The sequence below is a fragment of the Pygoscelis adeliae genome, unplaced genomic scaffold (assembly GCF_000699105.1).
Source record: "Pygoscelis adeliae isolate BGI_AS28 unplaced genomic scaffold, ASM69910v1 Scaffold226, whole genome shotgun sequence".
In the NCBI taxonomy this organism is placed as follows: domain Eukaryota; kingdom Metazoa; phylum Chordata; class Aves; order Sphenisciformes; family Spheniscidae; genus Pygoscelis; species Pygoscelis adeliae.
Window position 1 is genome coordinate 3,772,078 of NW_008824983.1, and position 27,856 is coordinate 3,799,933.

The 27,856-nt window shown below is 37.0% G+C and overlaps 1 protein-coding gene across 1 annotated transcript; it reads left to right on the forward strand.

The window, feature by feature from the left end:
* Nucleotides 1–270: 270 nt before the first annotated feature.
* Nucleotides 271–27,800, forward strand: FAM126A (family with sequence similarity 126, member A). The gene is made up of 10 exons (XM_009325740.1): nt 271–344; nt 933–1,034; nt 5,613–5,792; nt 8,726–8,806; nt 9,215–9,330; nt 9,672–9,767; nt 14,457–14,573; nt 15,345–15,432; nt 15,970–16,129; nt 24,950–27,800. Exons 1-10 carry the CDS (start codon nt 294–296, stop codon nt 25,504–25,506), a joined length of 1,548 nt encoding a protein of 515 aa, XP_009324015.1. The 5' UTR covers nt 271–293; the 3' UTR covers nt 25,507–27,800.
* Nucleotides 27,801–27,856: the final 56 nt, after the last annotated feature.

Here is a 27,856-nt window from a genome sequence, read left to right on the forward strand (position 1 = left end):
AAATCTTTGACTTATTGAGCTTCCCACACAATACATACTTGGAATTTATTAAACTGCTGTACGTGAGGACTCCCATTCTTAATGCTTCCAGCAGCTTGCATAAATGAGGTAGAATAAAAGTTCAAAGTAATGTTAGCATGTGAAATATTAGCAAGTAAAAAGCATGACAAGATTCTTTAAATATTCACAGGGACCTAATTTTCATCATCTGCTTAATGCAGTGACTACATAGTTTTCACGAACTGTGTTTGCTTATTCTTGCAGGCTGAAGGTTTTGGAACGGATGTTGGAAGATGTTAGCTGTGGATACGGGGGTTGTGGAGGAGTGGTTATCAGAGTTCAAGGTAATATACTCTCAGATGTTTAGCCAGTAGTGTTTGAATCACTGCTGGAGCAGTATGCAAGAGTGCTTGATTGCTGTAGAAAATGAAGAAAAATAGTAACTTTGGCTTTTACTGAGAGAATGTGATTTTTATATATATATATAAAAAAATGTCTGAAAGGATTTTTTTTTTTCCTTGTCCTCTTTGGGATTACATACTTCCTGATACAGAGCAGTGAAAATGTATATCACAGGTGAATGGTCTTGTTGGTTTGAGTATGGACTAGAATTGACTATAGGTTTTGCTCCTTTCACAGTGAAATTTCAGTGGGGTTGCACCTGTGAAACTCTTGTTTTCTATCTGTTTCCCATCCACTGTCATTACATTCTGTATGAAACTGTCTGCAAAATGATAAAATGCAGTGTGTCTTCTGGCAATTTTGTTGTCCTGAAAACATGGTGATTTCTGTAGTAAGGATATCCTTGTGAAACAAGTTTTAGTTTATAGTAAACTCTGATAAATTTGTAATGGAAAATTGTGGTTGAAATAGCTGTTATATTTTAATGACAAAAATTGCTTTTTCTAGTAGTTACAATATTTTTATTTCAGACGCTGCCAGAAGCATCCATATCCAGCTATGCTACAAACTTGAAAGACAAGAATGCTTTGATTTCATCTCTTTACAAAGTAATTCAGGAGCCACAGAGTGAAGTGAGTATATCGGATCTCTCACACAAAATGTCTGACATAACACCAGCAGAATAAGATAAGACCTTGTGTGCTACTTAATCGTGTTCTAACTATGTGAACTACAGAACTGCATGAAGAGTCTCTGTCAAAATGTTTGTTCTTAGCAATGACATACTGCCATGGAAACAATTCATAAATTTTGTAACCTACTGATCATAGCTAAGCTTGTAGATCATACTCATGGGCTTCAGGACTTGGGTATAGAATTGAGAAATATGTTAAGGAATTGAAAAGATGTTTGAGACTGACCGAATTCTTTCTGTAATTCGGTATCACTTCAATGTGAATCTATAGCTATCAGAAGCTTGTCTATTACAACCCAAGAGAACAATGTTAGATAGGTTTGCAATCCTTTTAAGTTATTGTTTAGGTTTTAGGGTTTTTGTTGTTGTTTTAAATACATACAATACAAATATATGCATTTATGCAGTGGATGTACCCTTGCTTGAAATGATGGCAAAAAAGAAAAAAATCAGGGGGAAGGGGGCAGGTTTGCTCTGTACCTGCGCCAGGAATGGTTCCATACCTCATGACTGCACTTGTTTTAAAGTGCCCAGGTGAACTCAGAACATACTGAGCTGGTTTTAGTTGTGTCTTGTTAACTGTATTGTCTCACTTTCTACCATCCAGCAAACCTTGTGTGTATTATTTTAGAATTGCACCAGGTCCTTAATTCCTCTTCTGAAAACACCCAGCATAAGGAACCTTTCCAAAGTTTGAGATGATGCCAGTAGCGGTCAGAGGATAAAATGCTTTCAGTATATGCATTTTTAGAGAGAATGCTGATTGAGAAACTGCCAGGTTGTCCAGCAAAGAAGAAATGTGATTTTACTTCACTGCTCAGAAAGGCATTCTGAGTCATTCCAACTACTGAGTCAAGCCTGTCTGGTCTTCAGAATGTGTATCAATGTGTAAATTAATCTGATGAGGCTCCCTGTTGATAGCCAAATTGATACTTTCACATGTTCTTTGATTTCTTACTACTTCTGGCTATCACTAGTTTTCTCAGGGACCTTAGTAGCAGGGTGGCCAAGGCCCTGCAAATTCTGCTCGAAAAGGTTGTTGGGATAATTCTGGGGGCAAGGTACTAAAGCGTTCCCTGTTAGTGAGACTTCGAATTGAAATGAAAAGCCAGTGCTGACAGTGAGTGTTGTGCTGCCTTGGGAGAACAGTCCTAAAATCTTTATTTGGACTGTTCTCCGAGTACCTGTCACTTTGAGGAAAGGGCCACTTGGAGCTTTCCACGTTGTGAAAATACTTATAAACTAGCAGTTAAAAGGACAAGTAGTATCTTTCAACTGTTATTTGAGATCTATTAGCTGCATTGTGTAATGACAACTTGCTTTACAGTGTAGGATGTGTGCTGTCCTTATCTCATGTATGTAATGCAGAGGGGAAGGATTAATGTGTGAACACTACAAATACTGCTGAGATTAAAAACAAACGACCCCATCTGTATACCTTTGAATATATGTACTTTTAATATAATAATTGTCTGTACCTTAAAATTGTGATTAATCTTGTTTTGGGGGATGGTTGTGTTCTTTTTTTAAGCATTTGAAAGTAATCATGTATTTGCATCTGTGACTGCATTTTCCTGCTGGTTCATGTTTGCTTTTCATGTGGGTTTTTTGTTTGCTTTTTCCAAAAAATTAATATTTTTTTTAATAATTTTTGAGATAAATTAACTACTTGTTTGCTATAGCAAAGAAATAGCCAGTTCATAGTAGCTTTGTTAGTAAAGACTGTTAGTTACTTTTGAGGTTCCTGGGCCACTGATAGGTGAAAAATGTAATTCAATACAAGGACAGTCTTCAGTAGATGTGAAGATTTAAAGGACTTTTAATTGACTCAGGAGTCCAACGGTAAAAAAAAAAAACACCAAAGTTCTGAGGTTTGTTTCTTCACAAATTCAAGATTTTTTTGCGTTCTACCTAAAACACTATTGCTGTCCTTTTAGATAGTAGCCATGCAGGTAATTGTGTTAGGAAATAGAAAGTGTTTGGAATGTCTAATGCATTTGGATGCAGCTTAAAAGGAAGAAGGATGAAATTGCTTGGACATTCTTCTGTTCCAACATTAAAAATTGTTTCAGTCTAGATAACTTTTAGAACTGTTTTAGTGTAAAACAATATCTTGAAGCAGCAACAATCATTGGTGTGTTTTGATATCAGGCTGTAGCATGTGGTGGCATTTTGAGGAAGAAAATCTGTTTTTGTACTGATTACGCATTTAAATGTGCTGATATAAAGCTGTCTCAACTGAGATAACGATGTGAACATGGATACCTGTCATAGCTATTTATGTGCCTTTTAAAGTTCAAGCACATCATTCTGAACTGATAGTTCATTAAAGGAAGCATGCAGATTGTGTGAAATATGTAAGCTGAAGATGGAAAGCACTCGTGCTGGTGAAGTTTTCTAGAAGGATCTTTGATATTCTGCTCTTAAAACTGATGACTAGTTTAGCTTGGCATGATTTTTTTTGCCTTTGCTGTAGATTTTTCACAGGTGATTTTTCCAAAGAGAAGGTATACCTGTCAGAAGCTAAAAGTTCCTCTTTTTTTGAATGGATCAGATTGTCTCAAATTACTTCTTAAAAAGAACCAAAACGTGCTAAGATCCTTTGGGTTCAGAAGTAACTTTGGGAGTAAGAAATGTTGATGCAACTTTCTTTGTATTCAGGAGGAAAAACTTTGGAAAGCAAGCAGACTTTTTTTCTAGCATGCTGTTCTGTTGGTGTTACCTCCTTTGCTGCAGTAAAGGGAGGAAAATATAGAAGAACAGGTTTCTTACCTTTTTGAAAGCTTGCTCCATTGAAAAACTGAAGGTGTGACCTAGACAAATAGCAGAAGAACTGAGTGTTGTAGTTAGAATAAAATGGAAAATGTGATCTGCATGCTACTAGCGGTAAAGTACATATCTATATGCCAGTTTTTAAGGATTTTCAGAAAGGTGTTGAGTAATGCTTTGCTTTCTGAATGGAAGCGCAGTGGCAATTCTAACAATTATGGTATCTTTTCTCAGTGCAATCTCTAAAATACTCTAAAATGCATGTCTGGCTTGGCTTCCATCATTTTCAGGTTGAAACTTTTTGGGGATTTTGGGCAGGAATACATTTCGGTGAAGGTCTATTACTAGCCTGAACATTCCTGGTTTTGAAATGAATTTAGAGTCTATTTCTGTGAGTCAGGTAGATGAACTGTTAAGACGTTAAATCTTGGAGGTAAGAAACAAGGTAGCAAAACTAGTCCTTTAGGTGTGTTACATTTGAATCCTGTCTTTGAGATTTGCAATTGGAGAATATCACATTTTATGTAATGCTTTTTAATATACTAGCTGGAGCTGATAAAATGAATTCTAAATAGCTGGAATCTCAGATTTCATTTTGTAAAGTTCGCTAATATAAATGCATCAACTGCCTAGATTCTTTTTCAGGGAGTAGTTTCTTAGATGATAGGGCCTCCTATTTTTTATTACTTGCAAATAAATGATTTAGAAAATTTAATTAAAAATCCCCTTTTTCCCTTCCCTACCCCACTATTTTTTTTTTTAGAAGAAATCTTTTTGCAGTTCCAAACTCTTATTGAATGTTTGCTTTGTTTGCTGCCAAAAAGTATTTTTGAGTATGTGCTTTTGAATTTTTGCTTTGGAGTTCAGTGTCCAGTTCAGATGGCTCTGAAAGTGCTTACTGGTTTTGACAGTATTTTCCACTTGGATTAGGAAATCTCCTGTCTAGGTGACAAAATAAAAATATAACTTCCATACATTGACACATGATGGTTAACACTATGTTTCATCCTCTAGCGGAGGTAGGTGGTAGCAAAAGAATGCGCGTTAAATCCAGAAACACAGTGCAAGCTGATAGCTTCATTGTTTTTAAGTCTTTTTTTAACTTGTTCTAGCTCAATCTATTACTTCCAGTTCAATACATTACTTCCATTTATATCAGCTTAACAAATTTGATCGTAAAATTACTCTCGAGGCTTCCCATTTCTGTCTCAAACCTATAAATACATTGAAGTTTCTAGAAGATTTTAATGAGAGTGGAAAAGTGAACTAATTCGGCTGTATACTAAGTTATTGTAATACTTTGAGTCTTATGCAGCTCTTCTCACTTGGTGGGTAAAAGCTCCTAGTAATTTGTGTGCACACTGTTGGAGCTCTAGAATAGCAAGACGTTTTGTTCAGGTACTTTTCCTGTATATTGGAGATATTGAGGACATGATATGAGGTGTGATGATAATAACTATCCTCTTTATATGCCTTTGAGGCTGGAGGAAGTGAGCCAAAAATGAGAGAAAGGAGCCACTGGAATTTTTTCTTCACATGGGATGGAAGGCTCTACTTTTATCAGCTGAAAATATGTTATACGGGATGAAAAGTGTATAAGGTGACTTGGGCAGTTGTTGCATCAGTCACTCCCTAATAGCTAAAATGTAACATTTATCAGTTTACAGTTTTGTCCAAAGGATTGATCCACACAAAGTTGCAGTTCCTTGTAATGTTTTATTCATTCACAATATAACTTATATTTCAGCTTCTGGAGCCAGTTTGCCATCAGCTCTTTGAGTTCTATCGCAGTGGCGAGGAACAATTGCTACGATTTACGCTGCAGTTTCTACCGGAATTGATGTGGTGCTATCTTGCTGTCTCAGCCAGCAGAGATTTGCAGAGCAGTGGATGCATAGAGGCTCTTCTCCTAGGAGTTTATAACTTGGTTTGTATTCGTGTGTAATTATTCAGGCCTAAAAATATTAGTGTGCTTTTGGGGGATACTATAGAGTATTTTACTGGGGAATAATTAACAATTTTGTTTCAGAATTGAAATGAAGTGATTGATCATCTTGGTTTTGACTCTTCAAATTGGTGTCCATGTCAGAAATCTGCAACATGAACTTTTATTCTTCTATTTTGGTGAATATTTTCTCTGCTGCTCTTGTGGTTCCTGGAAAGTGTTAATGCACTAATGACTGAAGGAGCCAAAGGAGTCCTCTTAATTTTTTGTTACTTAATTCTTGGTATGGTGATTAAACTTACATTCTGCTTGAGAGCTTTTAGAGGCGCTACTTTTGAAGTGGTTGCCTGTATTTTCTGGGGTATTCTGACTATCCTGACTAAAAACCACAAAAAATCACTTTCAACAAATTCTTAGTACTCAACTGCTTAATGGATTGCTTAGCTTTGATAAAGTAAAGGCCTCCTTTCATTTTGTAATAACCTTGACTTTTTTCATATTTTGTATGAAAAGATACTCCTTGTTACTAAATCACTGCTTTGAAGAACAGAATTACGAAGGAACCTTTAAGAGCACCATATTTTAGTTATGCATTTAGTCTTTTTATGGCTATTATAAAAAGCTTAGTGTTATCACGTCCATTGGGATTCTCTTCAGTGTAGTTTGTATGTTCTGGATGTTTTAGGAAGGCTTTTTGGGAAGTGGAAAAAGTCGTGAACTTCAAGTCTCCTTTTTCCATTCTGAAAATCTGGAGAAGGCAGCTCCCATCCTTCTTTTAAAAATAATCTCAAGTGTCTTTACTGAGCGAGTGAAAACATTTTTTTCACCCAGGAGTCTACTTAAAGACCTGAGCCCTTATATTCAACTCTTCTTTAGGCAGAGTACAGGCTTCATCTGTTTTCTGTGTGCTTAGTTGTATCTGAGAAGAAAAACATTTCTGGAAAGCATTTGGTGTATCTTATGCCTTAAGTCAATTCACTCCTTTATTTCCATGATGAAATAATCTAAAATGGTTACGGATGTGGCTGTAATCACTTGTCTTTCTCCTAGAAGAGATTACATTTACAGTTAAGCTTGAAACCAATCCAGTAACGTCTTCTCTTAGCTATGAACAGTTTCTTCCTCAATTAGTAACGTAGCCATCCATCTCCAGCTGCTTGGGGTCATAAGAGTCTTACAGCAAGCTTCTGTAGGAAGCTGTAGATCAACCTGATTTTTTGAAACTTCCCCCCCCCCCCTTCTGCTTTAAGGCATAGTGAATACTTATGCTAAAGTAATGCCGTGCTACTGATGCTGACTTCTTCCCCACTGTGGATGTCATATAAAATTTGTAACTTAAATAATCAAGATGGTACTGTTCTTCAGTATACAAGGTTGAAAAGGTAGTAGGTGGCCTGCTTAGATACTTATTTTCTCTTTAGCCAGCTACTTTGTTTTCAAAAGCAAGAGGAAAGATGTAGCCTAATACAGTAATCCTTCTGTAATTATGTATGATGGTGTCTTGGAACTTGAGGGAATTAACATGCTCAGCAGAGTCCTGCAGTTTCTTACTGAAGGAAATTGAAAAATTAAGTATTGCTCAGAATAATTTTAAATTCACTATGTTGTCAGGGGTATGGAATTATTGTGGCTGAACCTTGAGATCATGAACTGGTTTGTTCTACCTTCAGCTTGGAGACATACTGTGGTAGTGCATGCAGTTGATATTTTTGGCTTTCCTGGCTGTAGGCATCAGTTTTTTCTAATATGCTCCAGATCTTGAAATGCACTCCTGAAACTTAATTACAAATCTGATTAGAATGAAGAGGCAAAATATTGATATTTTTAGACTTTAAAAGTTTGGATCTAGCCACTTCTCTTCCCTTCTCCTCCCATATATTGAGGAAACTGTTTTCCACATTGATGCAGAAGCAATATTGAAAATTGAAGTATCAGTGGTTTATGTGGAGAGTGGAGGAGCTGTATAACTCTTCAGACAGATATGCCCTTGTGCTACTTCTCAGTCTTCCTTTATCACTTCATATTGTACTTTAAGACATGAGTTTTAATAATTACTATGTGAAGTTAGTCCTTCAGCCTTCCAAGGAATGGGTTTTAGGTGACACTGAAGCTCTTCTCTAAACTCTACCTTCGGATATATGAAACCTGCTGCTGAAATTTGGGGGGGGAGTTCTTGTGTGTGTGGTGTTGGTCATTGGTCAGGTCTGCTTTGGAACTTCTGAAGTTTTTTATTTGAAGTACCTCAGTGCTCTTCTGTGATACGTAGGCACATCTTTTTTTGCCTTGCCCATTAGTCTTCCGCTAACTTACAGGAGTGAGAAGTCTGCCAACATACTGCTATAGTGGTATCCTGCAGGAAAGTAGCTTCTCTAAAGCTTTGCATCCGTGCTTCTTTTAACTCTCTCTAAGTATGGAATTATCAAACTTGGGCTTTTGCAAATACTATGATGTCTGCTACTATCAAACTGTATGAGGCTGCAATCATTCCAGAGCTATAATATTTCCGAAACAAATTACCTGTAGAGTCATTACTTGATGGGTAAATAGTTTTCAGAACAGAATTATTGAGCATTAACCTTCACAATTAGCAAATAGTGTAAAATTAAAAAAAATAACACTGTTTAAACATATTGAGATTTCCAGTTAGTGTTTTTAAGGTGGACTATGTATCAAATGCATGTGCCCTTTGCTAAGTCATCTGAAGAGTTTTCAGAAACAAAGCAAATGCACTGTGATAGAAAGTAAACACAGAGAGAATTTCTAGCTTGTAGCTGGGATTGTTATAGTATCCCTCTCTGTTCCTATAATAATTTGTTGTCTTGCTTTATCCATTCATCCCCACCCAGCATTTAACATTTTTCAATGTCTGGTTTCTGTAGTACAGTGTAACCATTGGTATCTTCTGTCTTTTTCAGGAGATAGTTGACAAAGAGGGACATAGCAAAGTGCTGAGTTTCACAATTCCGTCTTTGTCCAAACCTTCAGTCTATCATGAAGTAAGTGACATCTAGAACATAAAGTTGTTACTGATCAAGAAAGGCAGTATGCTTTGGGGGCCTGTTTGTTAAGAATAAAAGCGAAAAGTAGTTTTAACGTGTTGCATGATGACATAGGAACATATTTCTCAGTCTTCTGAGTACCACTAACTGGTCTCTGAGGCCTCTTCAAGACTGAATAGTCGTAACTCCATAATATCCATGCATCAACTATGTCTTGTTTTTCTATTCTGAAGCCTTATCTGGTGTAAAATAACTTCTCAAATCTAAGGCAGCTAAGCAGTCAGATAACCTTAAGCCTGTTGAAAATTTATGTACAAATATGGTGATGCTGATCATTGCCTATTTTCACTTGCATTGTAGTAAGACTTCAGGCGGACATGTTTTGAATGACCCTTTTTCCTTTAGCCTTCCAGCATTGGCTCCATGGCTCTCACTGAAGGAGCTTTATCACAGCATGGTTTGTCCAGGGTTGTATACAGTGGACCTCATCCTCAGAGGGAGATGTTAACAGCACAGAACAGGTGAAACTGTATAATAGGATTTTGCTTGAGAATCACTAATGAATCTTAACGTCTTATAATTTTTAATATAGTTACAGTCTGAAGGTGGATGGGCGTATGCTCTGTTTTGTGGTGGGGTTTTTTTGCTTTTAAACACATGTAAATGTAGATGCAGAAAGACTAGCAGTGCATATTACTACATGAAGAGGAAAAGCTTACAGAACCAAACTACTCAACTGTCAATTTTACTGAAATGAAGTACCAAATCTGTTCAAACAATTCTTGCAAATTTCAGTGTAAACTTGTCGTCTTTTCAAAAATAAAATTGGTAATGTAATTCTAATGTTTCTTGTAAATCCCAGGTTTGAAGTGCTGACTTTCCTTCTGCTCTGTTACAATGCTGCCTTAAGCTACATGCCTGCAGTTTCTCTTCAGTCGTTGTGTCAGATTTGTTCAAGGTAATTTCTGTAGGTTGATTACACTTAAAATGGCATTTTCAACTTGAAAGGCAATCAGTTTGATTTTTTTTTTTTTTTAAAAGCTTCGGGTTCTGAAAAGCTGCTTGTAAACTTGACTTTTTTCATAAGTGTTTATAGCTGCATTATTTGCTTTTAAAGTATCTCTTATGTAACTTTGGGTTGAGATCTCAAAAGAGGGAAGCAATGACCTGGCTTATATGCAGTGCAGTTAAGTGGAGAAGTCAAATCAAGGGAACGGTTTGTTTTTTATCAAAGTAGTTGTAGGTGTGTTAACTAAGTGAAATCAGAAATGTCTTCTAAAATATTGGTAAATTTTGTATTGCAAGCTTCCTTAATATGTTTGGATGCTGTGCAAGTTGAAACTTTCTTGAAATTATAGATCTTGAAACTAGAAATACATCCGTTCTTATGGATACTTTGGGTATTTCCAAAACCTACTATTACTTCAAAAGCCAAAACAAAATGCAAAAAACCAAACTCAGCTTTAATTACAGTGTCTATTTTTGATCCATTTCTTTTTTCAAAGAGGAAGAACTGGTAGTAAACATGTCTATCTCTAGATTTTTGAAAGTGGACTTAAGGAAAGTGGGTTAAGGAAAAAATCAGAATGCTCTTGTTAACCCAGGAAACCCAAGAGAGACCTGGAAGTAACTACAGCAACTTTTTATCAGTCATAGTTCCCAGGTTCCTCACATAAACAAAACATGGTAATGGATGCCTGTAAGATTCTCTGCTCTTCAGAGGAGATGAGAGAGCATTGGAGCACGTGGCAATATTTACAAGAGTCTTTACAAGATCTTTGTTAGATATGGTGGTCTAAAATTTAAGGTATAAAATATTTAGAAGCTAAGGATTGTGGACAGGAGACTGATGTTGCTTATTCTGCTTGATTAGGTTTTGACTGTGTTTGGGATAAAAAAATTTTTAAAAGCCTCCAAAAAAACCCTAAGCAAATTACCAGTAGGTGCAAGCAAGTCTTTCTACTTCAAAGTGTTGAATGTTTGGATACTGAATTATTTGATACTATACAACTTGACTTTTATCTTAGTTCTTCATTCCCTACTGGTTTTGGCATCCATGTTTCTCTGCTTATTGAAAATCTCGCTCTGACAGCATTTTAGGGATTCAAGGGAGTATGTGTCAGAAGACCAGAATATCTTTCAGTATCCTGTTTGGATGCAGTGCTGACAAAATTCTCAGAAGAATCTATAGAATAACTCCTTCAATTGGTTTGAGCAGTGTTGAATTTAGGTTTCTTTTGGAAGATCTGTATGAAAGCAATCTACAATGAATATGCTTTCTTCTAGTAAGTCTAATTCAATTTTTGACTTTTCTAAAGAAGTAAAAACTTCTAGTACTTCTTATTTACAAACATGAACTGTAAATGTGACAATTGCAGCACAAAATATTTTGTGCTGATCTCAAGTGTTGTAAATCCAGATTTTTTGCATTTGGGCATCTTCAGTTACTAAGTCTCTTTTCATAAGAATATTATCTTACTCTGATGTAAAGCGAAGCAGTTCTGCTGATGTCATTCTAGCCTTTTTGAGAGGAAGTAACTCAGATTAGAGTAAGACTTTTTGAAACTAGTCAATACTGGCATTAATAGAGTGTCTGTATTAGGGTCTTTTCTATATAACTGTCACTGTTAACTGATCGCATTCCTAGTGTAACTTTGCTATTTTCCCCCAAAAATACTTGCTGTATCCCTATACAGCAGCATCTAGTAAATGCATAAATACATACATTGGCATAAAAATGACCTGGTTGAATGGTTTTTATGTAAACTAGCATTTCTGTTCAAACTGGTCACTTACTTGCTGCTGCCTCCACCCCTCAGGCTTTACACAACACTGAAATGCTTATTATTTTAGTGGATTATAAGTGTCATCTTTGAGCCAAACCATTGGTAGGAATTATGGACTATCTGGAACTAAAGTGTTGCCCAAGTTGCATAACAATAGCCTCTTCTAGGGGATAAAGAGGAAGAAAATGGGACGGGATTTTTGTGGGGGAGTTATTCAACCTAGTTAATTTCAGTAACTGGCTCATGTGGTTTAGGACTAGGTAAGAATCGAAAATAGTTTTCATGCTTTAACTTTTACTATGTATGGACAAAATGAAATATGAGAGGATGAACTCGTAAGCATATTTAACAGAAGAGTCAATCTGATTCACTTAACTGGAAGTAAGATTTTTGTTTTAGCTAGTTGTGTGTATACTTTGCAGGTGAACTGTATGTATTTTAAGATAGAAATTTGTTTGCATTCTGGTTTCTAAAAATTTAGAGTTTTAAGCCATTTGAATAGTGAGATACAAATCACAATGTGATCTGAAGTAATGTATTCCTAACAATAATAAAATTGGAGTTTAAAATCTGAATGAATAGGCAAGGAGTACTTAAATAGTCTGTGCTTCTAGCCAACAACAATATCAAATTTAGGGGAAAACTTGCAGTAAGTTACAAATTAACATGTTTGGCTATTCTTAAATCAAAATTCAAAACTAAGCAAAATTATTTCTTTCTTTGTTTTAGAAATATGATTTTGAATTGTTGAATTCAGTCACTTAAGTCTTGGTTTAGGCCAGTCTGAGAAGTTTGTATTTAGGGTTGTAAATTTCAGTGAGAATTATGACTAAATACTGATGCTCAGAGCAGCAGTTGACCCAACTCTATAAAGTGGCAGCACAAGCCTACGGTTTATGGAATTACCTTCGATACCAGATGAGAGCATAGAGGGTAGGTATCCTACACCTATAAGTATTTTAACCTCCTGAAGTTCAGCAAGGCCAATTAGAAGGTCCTGCACCTGTGTTGGAGCAATCCCCGATATCAGTACAGACTGAGGGATGAATGGATTGAGAGCAGCCCTGCAGAGAAGGTCTTGGGCATACAGTGCAATATGCACTTGCAGCCCAGAAAGCCAAAGTATCTAAGACTGCGTAAAAAGAAGCGTGGCCAGCAGGTCAAGGGAGGTGATTCTCCCCCTCTACTCAGCTCTCGTGAGACCCCACCTGGAGTACTGCGTCCAGTTCTGGGGTCCCCAGTAAAAGAAAGACATGGACCTGTTTTGTGGACCTCCGGGTCCAGCGGAGGGCCACAAAAATGATCCAGAGGGCTGGAACACCGCTCCTATCAAGAAAGGCTGAGTGAGTTGGGGTTGTCCAGCCTGGAGAAGAGAATACTCCAGGAAGATGTTATTGTAGCCCTTCAATATATATATATAAAGGAGGCTTATAAGAAAGATGAGGGAGGCTTTTTACCAATACCTGTAGTGACAGGACAAGGGGCAACAGTTTTAAACTGAAAGAGGGTCAATTTAGATTGGACATAAGGAAGAAATTTTTTACAATGGGAGTGGTAAGGCACGGGAACAGGTTGTCCAGAGAAGTTGTGGATGCCTCATCGTTGGAATTGTTCAAGGTCAGGTTGGACAGGGCTTTGAACAACTTGATCTAGTGGAAGATTTCCCTGCCCATGGCGGGGAGTGGAAATTGGTGATCTTTAAAGGTCCCTTCCAACCCAAACCATTCTATGATTCTTCCTTTATGAACATCTCATGTCTTCATTTCCTTGCATGTTGTCACTAGCGTGGCTTCCTGTCTTTCCTGATGAAGTGTTTAAAATCTTTTTTTTGTTGTTTTTATTTGGAGATATGGTGATATCAGCACGAAGAGTCAAATTTAGATCGTACCAGGTGCAAAGTACATACTGGGAGAGTTGCTGAGCCATAGAGATCTTGGGGGCGCTGTCTGCTTTTTTGTTGTTGTTTTTTTTTCCTTTTTTTAAGTAGCCAAAGCAGATGAGTTGCGGGATAGAGAAGGAGAGGAAAAAAAGTGCAGTGGGTTAGTGGCAACGTTAGTATTAATAAAAAAAGGCTCTTGAAATCTCTATTACAGATGTCATTTGAAAGGTACTACAATACAATCTTAATTCAATTGTTTTTCTGGAAAAAAATAGATTTAAGAGGAGTTTTACAAGCTCTCTGGTATTGAAGCTGAAGAATTGAAGCTTTTTGAGACTAAACCGTCTAGTCTATGCTTTGGAGAAGGAAATACTTTGATTAATGTCATTAAAGGTCATTCCAGAAGTCCAGTAATAGCTAATGAATTGAATATTTAACTACCCAATATCTTTGATTCCCAAAATGTTTTGACTACAGAACCTGATGTGGAATTTAGTTTGGAACTAAATTCTAAAGCTGACTTTTACTGGATTTTATAAGTGACACTTCTGGTCTCTTTGCTTGAAAACTTGTATGCAGCTTCCATATTATATGCAATGACAGTTATGCTTCTGTCTGTAATATTAATAGTTGCTCTGCTGCTTTATTTCCTTAAATACTATTAACTTATTTTTTGTCTGTTCTGCAGCAAAGGCGTGGATTCAGAATGACTTTCACTGCGGTTTTCTTTCATGTTCCACTGTAGTATAAACGTAACAGGAATCTCTAGGATGTCTCTATTTTGAAGGACTTGAACTCTGCCAGTAGAGGGCATACCCTTCTTCCATAATAAGAAATGGTGTGCTTCAGCACAGGCTTGTTGATGGATACCTTCCTGTGGGTCTATTGTAGTTAAGATGTATACTAAACACCTAGCTTTGTAGAGTTCTATACAAAGGTGCTTCTACATTATTTGCTAATGACGAATGTGTGGTTTCTTTAGAATTTGTGTCTGCGGATATCCTCGCCAACAAGTGAGAAAATACAAGGGAGTCAACTGTAGGATTCCAGTTTCATCTGAATTCATGGTGCAAATGCTAACAGGGATTTATTATGCATTGTAAGTTGGTTTTTTTTTTAATATATATATGCATACAAAATAAAGAAATGTCAGCGTAATTTCTACACTCATTTAGGCATGCTACCTTTGAAATGTTTTATTTTCTGGTGGTCAGATGCTGTGTCTAACAATAAGGCCCTCAGGAAGAGAACATAGTTCTCCAAGTAGTTAGCTGAAGTTACTGACGTCGTACTGGGGAAAGAGGGCTAGAACAGCACTTAATAGGTATAACTGCTGATGTGAAGAAGTCTTCTGAAAAAATCTTTTAAAAAAAAAAACTTTTTCAACCGTTGTCTGCTGTCCGTATTTTTGCATGCTTAGTTTTGACATCAGTCTAGTTAAGGAAAAAAGGTCTTATCATTCTTTCTCTGAAATGCTGATGTCATTTACCCTTTGATAGTCATGTTAATGTGTAAAGCCCTCTTATTAACTGAAATAATTAGAGACTAGTAACACAGGAATAATCAAAAGGTGGAGTAATATTAAAACAATCGTGTTTGAATTTCAGAATATTTCATGACTAGCTGATCAGTAACTAATTATGTCATTTTTAAACTGCTCAGGGTGGCCAATGAAAACAAAACTTCGTCTCCATAGACGCTACTTCAGTACAAGTTCTCTAAATAGCAGGCTTACTGCTAATGAACACAAGTAGTTCAACTCCTCTAAACTGAGCTCTCAAGTAATACTAAATCTGTGAAGGTTATGTGATCAAGAAGGTTCATCTGTTGATATAGATGCTTATTATTATGTATATATTTACCTTTGTAGTTACAATGGAGAATGGGATCTGGCTCGTAAAGCTATGGATGACATTTTGTATAGAGCACAGCTGGAACTGTATCCAGAACCTTTGCTGGTAGGTGTTGTATTTCAACATTTTTTTGAGTAGAATTTTTAGTCTAGGAAATCCTTCCAGTGAATGTGCATGATGCGACATCACACCGGGAACCTAAATCCCATGAGGTCTATGTGGCTGTGCTTGTGTGAATAGCTAGATCTGTAAGTACACACACACATGCTCAGGTATCTTCAATGTACCTAGTTATTTTGTCATCTTCACTAATGAACAAGCTATTTTCAGTAGAACGCTTCTAAGTCTTGAAAGCTTGGATGATAGTGCAGAAGCATTCTGAAGTTCATGTTAAGTAATAGCCACATCTTTAAACTGGAAACTTTGTTTTAAAACGTGGCAGGTATTAAATGTAACTTAGTTCTGAGAGGTAATTGCCACCAGCATTCTTTGTAACCCGTGAAAAAGCTAGTGTGCTTTTTGACCTTAAACTGGAATTGTACACGGTATTCTTCTGGAGTGATAAGAATCTCCTGACGGAATGCTGCTTCTAAAATTTGGATCTTCATGTGAAGAACTTTAACTGCATCTTTTCTGTTCTAGGTTGCTAATGCAATTAAAGCTTCACTGCCTCAGGGTGCCATGAAATCTAGTAAAGAAGGTACAAGATGCATTCAAGTTGAAATTACCCCTACTTCATCCAGAATATCAAGAAATGCTGTGACTAGCATGTCTATCCGAGGGCACAGATGGAAAAGGCATGGTAAGAAACACATTTTGCAATGAATTCTCAGCTTTTTACACGTGCTTAAAATAATATTGAGAATTTTGTTATTGCACATCTTCATTGCTAGTAAGCAAGCAGCAGTTTGGAGGTTTTTATTTTCTTAACTGGTGAATGGTAATCTTAATGCAGTTCAGATGAGGTATATTCTTTATTTCCTTAATCATGATTTAAAAAAAAAAAACACCGCATAAAAAAAACTTTTCGTTAAAGGGAGCTGTACAAAGTTATTGATTCTTTAGAGGCCAATGTTCCTGTTTTCTTCTGAAAAGTAATGTATAGTACCTGAAGCAAAGCAAATATTTAACAGCTTTACTGCAGAACCTCATCTGTCTTAAATTACTTAAATAAAAATCGGATTTAAGGGTAGAGGGATAAATTACTATGTTTTGGTGTCGTGGTTTAACCCCAGCCAGCAACTAAGCACCACACAGCCACTTGCTCACACCCTCTGATAGGATGGGGGAGAGAATCAGAAGATTAAAAGTGAGAAAACTTGTAGGTTGAGATAAAGACAGTTTAAGTAAAGCAAAAGCCGTGTACATGAGCAAAGCAAAACAAGGAATTCATTCACTCCTTCCCATGGGCAGGCAGGTGTTCAGCCATCTCCAGGAAAGCAGGGCTCCATCACGCCTAACGGTTACTTGGGAAGACAAAACGCCATCACTCTGAACGTCCCGCCCTTCCTTCTTCTTCCCCACAGCTTTATATGCTGAGCATGACATCATATGGTGTGGAATATCCCTTTGGTCAGTTGGGGTCAGCTGTCCCGGCTGTGTCCCCTCCCAACTCAACTAAAACATCCCTGTGTTATCAGTGCTGTTTCCAGCACAAATCCAAAACACAGCCCCACACTAGCTACTATGAAGAAAATTAACTCTATCCCAGCCAAAACCAGCACATTTGGGCAAACTAGTATAAGGGCTTCCATAAAGTAGAACACAGGTCTGGGCTAATAAGTAGAAAAAATGGTGCTGAATGTACTGCAAAAGGAGAAACTTTATATTCCACTTCTTCTACCATCTTCAGATGAGGGAAGAGCCGCTGGACCAGCGATCAAAATTGGCAATGGCTTGTTCTGCTGGGCTTGTAATTCTGATGACAGGCTAAGCGAGTGAGTGTAGATAAGAATGCTCTTTTAATAGGTTCAATAAAGATTTTGAAGTATTATCATAAAAATTTCTGTGATGTGTACTGTATGAGCTTTTGTAGTATATGGACAGTTTGGTTAGAAAAATATTGCCAAGTTACTTGTAAAGGACCGAGAGGTATTTCAGGTAAGTGTTGAGAAAATTATTTATAACTACGCTGTAGAAGACGACTTTCAAATAATGATAGAGCTTTCTGAGCAGTAATGATACACATTGGTGGTAGTAGTACCAATAATAAGCTGCCAGAGGGGGTGAGGGGCAAAGGTAAAATAACCAAACTTCTTTTCAATTGATTAAAAACTTCTTAAAACTGTCAGACAAAGCTGAGGAGCAAAACATTAGTGTCTTTAACTTGACTGAGGTCCAGTAGCAGGTTATTACTGAAATACCAAGACTGCTAAGGACCATTTCAGTCTTTATTATTTATTTTCCTTCAGGTTTACAGTTGTTAAGCAGGGATTATTGACTAGGTGCAAGAAAACTGTATGATAGCTCAGCTTTTAAATGGACAAATGCCCTCTGAAGCTTGGCAATTTTGTCAGCTATTATTTTTGAGTGGTTCTGATGCTTGTTCAAATGAGGCGGTAGAGGGGAACACAGATCGGGGATACTGAGTGCTAGTTCATTCAGAGGAATTAAAAGTGTATTAAAATAAACATTCCTTTTGTCTTTGCTTTTACGGAAAAAATGAAATAAAAATGTTACAGAATCAGTATTGGAACCATCCTTATAAGAATGCAAATTTTTCAGCAAAAAAAATCTACAGAAATCTAGAAGTCTTTATGATTATTGCCTTCTTGCAGGGGATGATGCTTGGTGAAGTTCAAGGAAAAATGGGTGGGACAAGTGTGCCCTGCAGCAGATAACAGTAAGGTGAAAGGGAAATGAGAATAATAGTAGGACTCATAGAAATGGGGCGGAATGCTGTGTTTTATGGGAGTCTCATAAAGCAGGACAAGTTGAGAGAAACAGTGATAATCTAGCTAGTATGACCCAAGCGAGGAGTAGTCAGTGTTAGGGATGAGGACTGAAAGATTAAGGACTTTTACAAAAAAGTGCTTGTCAACATTTTGTTTGGGTTATTGGGAAAACTTTGGATTTGCTTGTCAACATTTTGTTTGGGTTATTGGGAAAACTTTGGATTTGCCTCAATGGTACAGGATTTAATCAAGTGGAAGAAAATCACTTGGTGTAGGGTGGGGGTGGAGGGGAACTTGTATAGCAGGTTGTGGGAGTAGTTGTAAATTTGAAGGCTACGTAAACATTAGGCTAGTTTAAAGGCCAAGACTGAGTCTATGGTATCTTTGACTAACTGACTGTCCAATTGTTTTGGTTTTGTTTTAAATGGTAAATGTTCTGTGCATATACCACTTCAGCTAATCTCAAAATTTTCATTATAAAATACCAAGAAAATTGTTGTTTGTGACTTGAAAAGCCTTTTTAAAGTCAGAGTGGATGGTCTCCTGATTTCAAAATTCCTAATAACATAATTCAGTGCTCCACAATTCTTGATAAAAGGAAGACATGGAATAGATCTTCAGGGTCAGCATGCAGAAAGAATAATGAGGCTTGTGCTTACAGATGCTTGTTTGAATTAAAATAATTACTGGAATTGGTAGAAATCAGATGACAAACCTTGTACCTCCTGACCATTACTCTCTCCCACAGTGTAAGGGGGGAAAAAAATCTATTTGGGGGTTTTATTTTTGTGCTTCAGTATAATAAAAATGGGTTGTACAAATGGATTAGGGAGCTAGAGGAGACAGCTGAGAGGTAGTTTGGTCTTACACATTATGTGGACCAGAAGACCTGAGGAAGCAAACTATCCCTCGGTGAAGCAAGGGCAGCAACTTTCAAACACTAGCTATTTGTGTAAAATAAATAAAAGAATTACAGCAAATCACATTTCCAGCTGAGAAGCACAGGCTTTTTTTTAATCTTTTAAAACATTCAGTTTACTATAAAAGTTTTCAGATGTTAGATCTTGCCAGCCTTTGCTAGGACTCTAGATTAAAGTCAGTTTTGAAAAAAGGTCAACTTAACATTTAATCTTGTTGTAATACTCAACCCTGTAACTCGTTCATTAGAGCTGTAACTTAGAAGGACTTTTTTAAAAATCAAATTGGTATTGTGAATTTGGATTTCTAAGGTAGCTACTTCAGAGGTACTAAAGGTGAAGGTCATTTGCAAAATGGATCCATCTAATCACAAATGGATAGTATTTATAGAGTCAGTTGATACTAGCCACCAATTATCAACAAATTACTTAGTGCTATTGAATTGGATTGCCTATAAATCATAAAGCTTAAAGAAGAGGCACATTAGCTCCTCTATCTAGCATTAGTTTTTTTGTGGCGTTCATGTTTTAAAAACAAGCCTTGAGTGGCATCTCCATTTCCAATCACAAATAGAGGAAAACCAGAAAAATCATACAGTGTGTAAGGGACATAAACACCTAAATGAATGGTTATTTATGGAAACTAGGAAAAAACCAAAGTAAGCCCTAGCAATGTTTTCCTTACTAATGTAAAATCTGCCCCATAAAAGGGTTGCTCGGGAAAAACTCCTGTGTGTAGAGGTAATGCATGTAAGAGAAATACCCTGATATAACAGACTGAGTAAAAAGAGCTAAGCAGGTGTTGGTAAGATACATACACAAAAACAGAGACATCAACTAGAGAAGAAGGACAAGATGTTATTTTTTTTTCCCCATTGCAGAAACTGACTTTGTAGTACACAAGGTTTAGAAACATTAGTCTTAGAAAATTCTCTCCACAGTCATTCATACTTTTTTTTGAAACAGTATTAATTCCTGAAATAGTTATAATTTTTATTTTTTTAGGAATCTGGAATGAATGTTAATTTGGGGATATAAGCTTGAGGCTTTTGTGAATAATTCAAAATGCTAACATTGTTGTGCAGGAAATGCAGCTTGAGCTCGTGGTTAAAATTGAATTACAATCCAAATGGGCAGTTTGCCTGTGCAATCTGAGGTGAATGATGTAGGCAACCATAATAATAAGGTAGACTGACTGAAATATCTTTTGAATTAATTCTTAGCAACTAGTAATCATGAAATGCACTATCAAGGTTGGTTGTACTACTCAAAGCATTCAGAAGTGTGTCTCCAAATGCATTTTCCTTCAACTGCTATGGGCATATTTATATTAACTTTCATACTGACATAATTATTCAGTTTTGTCTCTACGCTGTTTAGCAGTGTCCTTTGTTTTCTGTTGCGCTACATTGCCTTGTGCACTGGGTATTAATATCTCTTTCTCAAAGGATAGACCCCCAGAGTTGTCCAGCTTGAAGCAGTATTATCTTCAACACCAAGCACTACGAAGCTGAAGGTTTGTTTTAGGTGTTCTTAGAAGTTTTAAAGTAAGGAGGGGATGCTACTATGAAGGACATGGGTTGTGTAGTCTTATCCCTGCCATGAGACTGTAGATGCTATGATAGACAGTGTTAATAGGAGTTGAGATACCCAGTATCCCATTTTTTCATTAATTTCCTCCTGTTGTTCAATGTTAAACTCGGAGAAAGGTATATTCCCTTTCATTAGAAGTAGTTTATAGCACTTAACTAAAAGATCACACATAACTGTGCTGCATAAAACTCTAAGTTTTTTGGTTTTTTTCCCCAGTTCATTGTGGTAATGGTTGCACAGCTGTGGGAATGCAGCAATGAAGGGTAAAGTGCTGTATCACAGTAGGATATTACGTTTAGAAATGCACACCACCAAACAACAATAAGTATCGCTATTATACAAAATCTGTAACAAAAGAATTTTTCCTCCGATTTCTGCTGTGCACTCTGAGTCTCCTTTCTTTGGAGTTGGATGCTGTTAATTAGTGCTTTCCTGGCCTTGGTGGGGAAGGGACTGACAGTAAGCTCTGTTCCGCCCTCTCCTCTTTCTGGTGTCCTGGCTCTAAATGAAGTGTCTAGCAGAATCGACTTATGCATATGGAGATCAGTGGATCCTGGGAAGAAGTTCTGCTGAAATAAGGTGCCTGTAGCTGCACTGACAGGGTAGCAGGAAGGCGTTTGAAGATTGCCATAGGAGAGGCACAGGTACCTCACCCTAGTAATGTTAGACCAATGAGGCCAGTCAGAGCGTTGATCTTCTCTCCTCACTAACCTTTCTGCTCCTATGTTTTTAGAAAAAAGGCTATATTTGATGGTGGCATTATTATTATTATAATTATTATTATTTATTTATTTTTATTACTATTGCAGTTCACGGTGCTCGGTTGTTACCTTTGTTACTGACAATGGAAGACTTTTGCAGAAAGTGCTGTTAGAAGGAGTAACGCTTGAAAACAGTTCGAACTTGTTTCCTGCCAAATACCAGGAAGTTAGTGGTTAATAGCACCAATTATTAATGTGATTTCCTTTGGATAGTATAACTTGTTAAATAGATACTTTCATTAGTAGTTGACTAAATCATGATACTTAGCATTTGCAGGTAAAATTAGGGATAGCTCTTACACCAGGGGACAATGATGTCTATCCCTACCAGAATAACCTTCTAGCTCTGAGACTTAATTCATTGTTATGATAAGTGCAGACAGCACAAATGCTAGCAAAAAGCCCAGCGCCGTAGCCCGCTTGACCTAGAAGTACACTGTGCCTGCACAAGAGTCCTCAGTGCTGGGACAGGGGGAAGAGAGGATCCCCTCCAGCTGAACAGCATTAGAGCTGCCACTGTGAAAAATCATCTCATCATAAATTCCTCTGTTTTTGGACTTATATATACTGTCAGTTAAATGTCTGTACTGCCAGCTTCTGTCACGTGCAGTAGCAAACTGGCAGTATAGTCTGGGTGGTCCTTACTTAATCCTCAGGTCTGAAAGAGCTGCGTTATGAATAAGACACAGGGACTCAGTTGAGCTTTATTCTGAGCTGTGCTTTTAGTGCATTTTTAGTCTTGTCAAGGTTGTGACCATAGTGTTTGCATATATTATACATATATAACACATATAGAATATATAACTATATAGCATATAGTGTAGTTCTCACTCTTCACTTGTATTTCCATGGTATACATCTTCACGGAGGATGTGCCATGACTATCTGTAACTGATGGCTTCTCTTTTTTCTTCTCCAGGTCATCTAAATGCAGTTTTGTGGTTGTAGAGCTAGTGCTGATAAAGCAATTCTGAATACTTTTAAAAAGACCTTCAGATACTGAGAATACTTCAAACACTGTAGAGCTGACAGGTCACTAGGATTGTAACTTGTTGCTTGCATATACTTGGAATTTCCATAAAGTTTCAACTCCCACTTTTATTTTCACTTTTTTTTGCTCTCAGCAGTTCATCCTTCTCAAACCTGTCTTCATCTAATGTAGACAGGCATCTTTTGAGTTGGGATTTGTTTTACCAGGACCTTGTAGGAACTATTATATTCTTATCACTAAATATCATTATTAAATCTCTTGTGCTTCCACACAACCACCATTCTCTCACTTCGAGTAGCAGTGGAGCTTTCTGTTTGCTTGGGGATTTTTGGCTATGTCTGCAGGAATCTTTGACTGTCTTGAAATAATTTTTTGGCCAGGCTGAGCACTTGTATATCTGCTGTTGATGACTTACCCAGATGAAAAGAAGTAATCTTAGAACAAAGCTGCATTGGTTTTTTGCCATAATTCCCCCCCTCCCCTCCCCATGCTGCAGAAAGTTTTGGTGCTTTCCCCTCCCCCCAGCTAAATCATCCCTGTTTTCTCAACTGTACTTAGTAACTGACCTGTGTGACACAAATAAGTTTATTGCAAACTAATTTAGTTGTAAGCTCATATAAGAAGCTTAAAAAGGCTGAGGAGATCAACACTTATGTTATATTATTAGTAGGTGGCAAAAACTGCAGTAAGACTCCATAGGTTTTATCTGAATAAATTGGTTTTAGTAACTGGAGAATTTTCTTACTTGTAAATATTTTTCTGGTGGAAAACAGGTTTTTGAAAGGAAGAAAGAAAATGGAAGTCAAAGTGTGCTTGAGTTGGCTTAGTTGTTTCACTGTTAGTTTTCAGGCTGACCACTGTGCAGCATCATGACATTTTATGTGTGGAATTTCTAGTCTTACATGATAACACATAAAGTTGATATGCCATTTCATTGTTAAAATAAGTTTCACTTTAGCATGGTGATAAAGAGAATATAATCATAAAAGTGAATTATGGAGGGTTCTTTGATTTCTGACAATATCTGAATGTTTGTTTCATGATCCTCAGAAATTTCAATTTTGGAAGATCAAGCATGGGGCTTTCCAGTATGTGGGTGCAGGCCAATAATTGGAAGACTGAAGCCTGCCATTTAGAAATAAAGCAAAATTCCATACTTGCTAATGTTGCTAATTAATGAGAGGTTAATACGTGAGCATCTGCTTTAATTCATAATGCTTTAGTTATCTGTATCTACTGGCTTTTGTTTCATGTTTTGTTTCAGACATCTTTTGTTTTTTTTCTTATCCATCTTTAATTCTAGAACAACCAGAGAATGGTAATGATGCTACTGAATTGGGCAACTTTATCATACCTGAGATTAGTGTCACAAGTGTGGCTGGAGAGAGGACCGGGAATGGGGAAAAGAGCAGAGCACTAGCAGAGAATGATGTTCAGCATTTACAGGGAGTACAGGAAACAGCTACAGATCCTAGAACTGACAGCAAAGGCATGCCAGAAATCAGGAGGCAAAAATCTGTAAGAAAAATGATGGAGGATGGAATAAACTCATCTGGCAGAGTGCAGTTTTAGCAGAGCACTTGTAGCTGCACTCTAAGGTACCACTGTTGATTGAAAGGGTCACTGCTGCATGTTTGGAGAATTAAAGTATGCAGTTAATATATTTGCATGTGTAATAACACAAATGCATGTATTGCACACAGCTTCGTCTGTGCCACAGACAATGACGACATACTTACAAGTAGATTTATTTAATCTGGAGAAAATACACTGTGAGACTCAACATACCTTTGAGTTTATTAAGCATATTTATTGGGCTTACAAAATCCGGTGATCAGTGGTATGAAGAGTCTGTCAAAATGGATGTGAAAAGTGTCTCACTGTGTACCTCAGATTTCCCAAATTCCACCTTTCATGGTATACTGGAGATCTCATGTTGTGCTTGAGCTTCCAACTCATACCACCAAACCTATGATGCAGAAGGTGACCTTTCAGTCCTAAAGCATTCTTGGGTTGCTAAACGTGCAGGTGCCATATTGGGTGTCCTGGGGTATTGATCACATACCTTCATAATCAACGAGCTTTGCAAAATCATGTATTGGAGCACTTGCTCAAAATAAGATTTACACTTTTTTTTGTTCTGTGTGGTATCTTCTAATCTATAAGTTTCTAATCTCCTGCATGAATTAACAAGACTGCATTTTTTTTTTTTTTTCAAAATCACTACAAAATGAGATTCTGGGCATGCTTTTTGATCTAGTTAATGCAGCATTATTTGCTGTAACTTTATATCCTAATGAACCTTAATTCCAAAATCTAGTGGAATAGGTAAGTATTTTGTTTTCTGTTCTCTGTTCTGTTGCTGTATGGCTTCATGCTTGTAAATATCAAAATCTAGGAATACATAAAATCAATAAATGTGAGAAAGTCAGTTGCTCATTCTTTATTTCTTTTTCTACCATGCAGGTAATACTGATTTAGCAATGCAAGAAGAACTGATAGAAGTATCTGAAACTGATGAAGGGTTTTACTCTAGGGCTACTTCTAGTACAAGTCAGTCTGCCCTATCTAACAGCAGCAACACGAGCGGTAAGAACCTTTTGGGGAAGAGCCAACGAAGGTCTGGAGGAAGCAAAGCTGGAGGAAAAGAAAAAGAAGGAGAAACCTGCCGAGAACACTTGTCACGAAAACAAACTCAGAGAGCCATGAGTGAGAATCTAGAGCTTGTCTCTCTGAAGAGACTGACACTGACAACTAGCCAGTCCCTGCCTAAGCCTGGCAGCCATAGTCTGGCCAGAACGACCACTACTGTGTTTAGTAAATCCTTTGAACAGGTCAGTGGTGTCACAGTTCCAAATAATCGTGGTGGTGTATCTGGTACAGAGGCAAACAGGTTTTCAGCTTGCAGTCTTCAGGAGGAAAAACTGATATACGGAACAGAAAGAACAGATCTTCCGACTTTAAGCAAGCAACCTAATCAGCAGCGACCTCCTAGTATTAGCATAACTTTGTCAACAGATTGATATTAAATTGGCAAGTATGAAAAATGAAATATTGAGGGTTTATGCTGATATTGGTACATTGGTACATTAAGCTTCTTAATATGCTATACATACTTTCTTAAACCTCAAGCCCATAAATTCTTATTTGGCTCACATTTAACAGTAATAGTGAATAGACAACAGTTGTAATTATTTTGCATCAACTTCTAATAGCTTGGAACGTTCCTCTTCGACTTACTGTGTTTATGCACCTGATTGCTTACGGCTTCATGTGAAGCTTACAGCTTCACCAGTCTAACAAGATTGGTCGTTTAGCCACTGACGGAGATGTGTGGCTTTTTGCAGATGCACAGTATGGGAACAAATGGAGCCTCTTTCCCAGATTCTGCTTTTTTGGTACCACTTGGCATAGGCAAAACTGCAAGTACTTGTCCTATTTGAGAGGAGTCTTGCAGCATGGGCATGAAATTTTGGAACAGCATTGTAAGAACAAACATTCTCTTATGTTAGCTATGAGAAAGCTGTGCTTACATGTAAGGTTAAAGCTAGAAGCATCAGTTCAGTGTTTGATGTTATGGCAGTTTTTGTAATGGTAGTTAGTACACGTTGCAGTGTTCATACTTCTTTATGCCTGTATGAGTCTGAATTACAGATGCATTTTGGTTTTTCTATATGTCTTTGAAACTGGGCCAAAAGTCATACAGCAGCACTTGTGGATCGGAGTTCTTATCAGTTGCTATAGTAGTCACTCTTTAGACTTACAAATTGTGTGACAGACTGTCTTTCTTTCAGATTCTTAAATATCAGGCACAAAGCTATTCATTGAAAAGTCGCTGTCATCAGTATTTTTGTTATTTATGGGGAAGAGGTGTGCTTATGTAACAATGTTATGCAGGAAATAAGGTATGAGCCCTTTGCACTGACTCAAGCAAATCAGGAGTGTGAATGTGTTTAACATGAACTTCTTACTTGACACTAGGAGAATACTACCAAAGGATGTGTACTTTCAGTGATTTGCAAGCACAAAGGGAAATGATAATGTAAATATAACTAGCACTGTAATTCCTAGTCTTTTATATCTCTTATTTTTCTAGTTTGAAATTCTAAAACAGCAGTCTGTTCAAGGTTACCTAACCTTTAACCTGCAGTTAATTTGGTGACCTTGTTTGATACCAACTTTTATAACATTAAGATTTTAATTAAAAATGGACATTAAAACTTCTTATGCAGAAATTTGGAGAAGCAATAGCTGACAAAACCACTCCAGTAGCACTGACTAGCTGATAAACAGACAATATATTATTATGGGTGGAGAAATAGGATGAAGATCTAAGGCATAGTCATTCCCAACTGTCCAAATTTCTGCAGCTAGTGATCCCTTATTGTCAAGAACCTGGTAACAAAACAAACACTAAAATTCTGGTAGACTTTCCTATTTTCCTGAAGATAAGTTTAGATATCCCTTTTTTGACCTAAACTGAAGCACAAGTAACTTATAAGCAGCTAACGTTATTCAGGTTTATAGCAATTAATAAGCTGGTTAATTAATGATGAGGAGACATAGCTGATAGGGAAAAGTAAGTCGTATAATTCTACTTCTAGGACTGCAGGCTCTATGTGTACATTTCTTAATATTCACCAAAGTCTGTGGAATAGCTGCATCAGTCTATAGATGTCTGTCTTCACCTGAGAGCCTGAGTTTAAATGAATGTGCCGCACTTTCTCATTCTTCAGGTTGTTGTGTGACACTGTTCTGTTCTAGTAATGCAGTATTTCCCCTTTTTACAGTGAAGTGTTTTCTTAATTGTACATGGAAACTTACAGTCCTAATGTATAAACTAAAGTTTGTCCTGTTTAGTGTTTAATACTTTGGCCAGTGAAATAAACTGGTTCTTTGAAGTTATATGTTTTTGTAAATACTTTGTACAGCAGAAAATTTTGCCTCTTTTTTACAGGTTTTTCTGGAATACACATTAGACGGCACATTTGTTTCAGATTGACTAATAGATGTGGCTGCTGGAGCGTGCATAACCACAAGCAGTAGAAGGGGTTTAGGCAGCTGATAGCAGATGTTGGCTAGCACTACGCATACTGAATGTAGAGCTCTTCCTTTCCTTGAAATTTGTTCTAGATGTTACGAAGAAATAACGTGCAGAACTTACAGCTGCCTGCTGGTCTGCTCTTGCAGCATAGCCTTTAGGAATACTTTGGAAACACTTTACAGTAATTAAAATTGAAACATAAACTAGAACAAATAAACAGAATTGCAATTGACAAATGTTTGTTTTGAACGGTATTAGTTGTGAGTTAGTGTCGAGGGACTAGAATTCTTAAGTAATTCTACTGGTTTTGTTTTATTTCATTTAGTTCA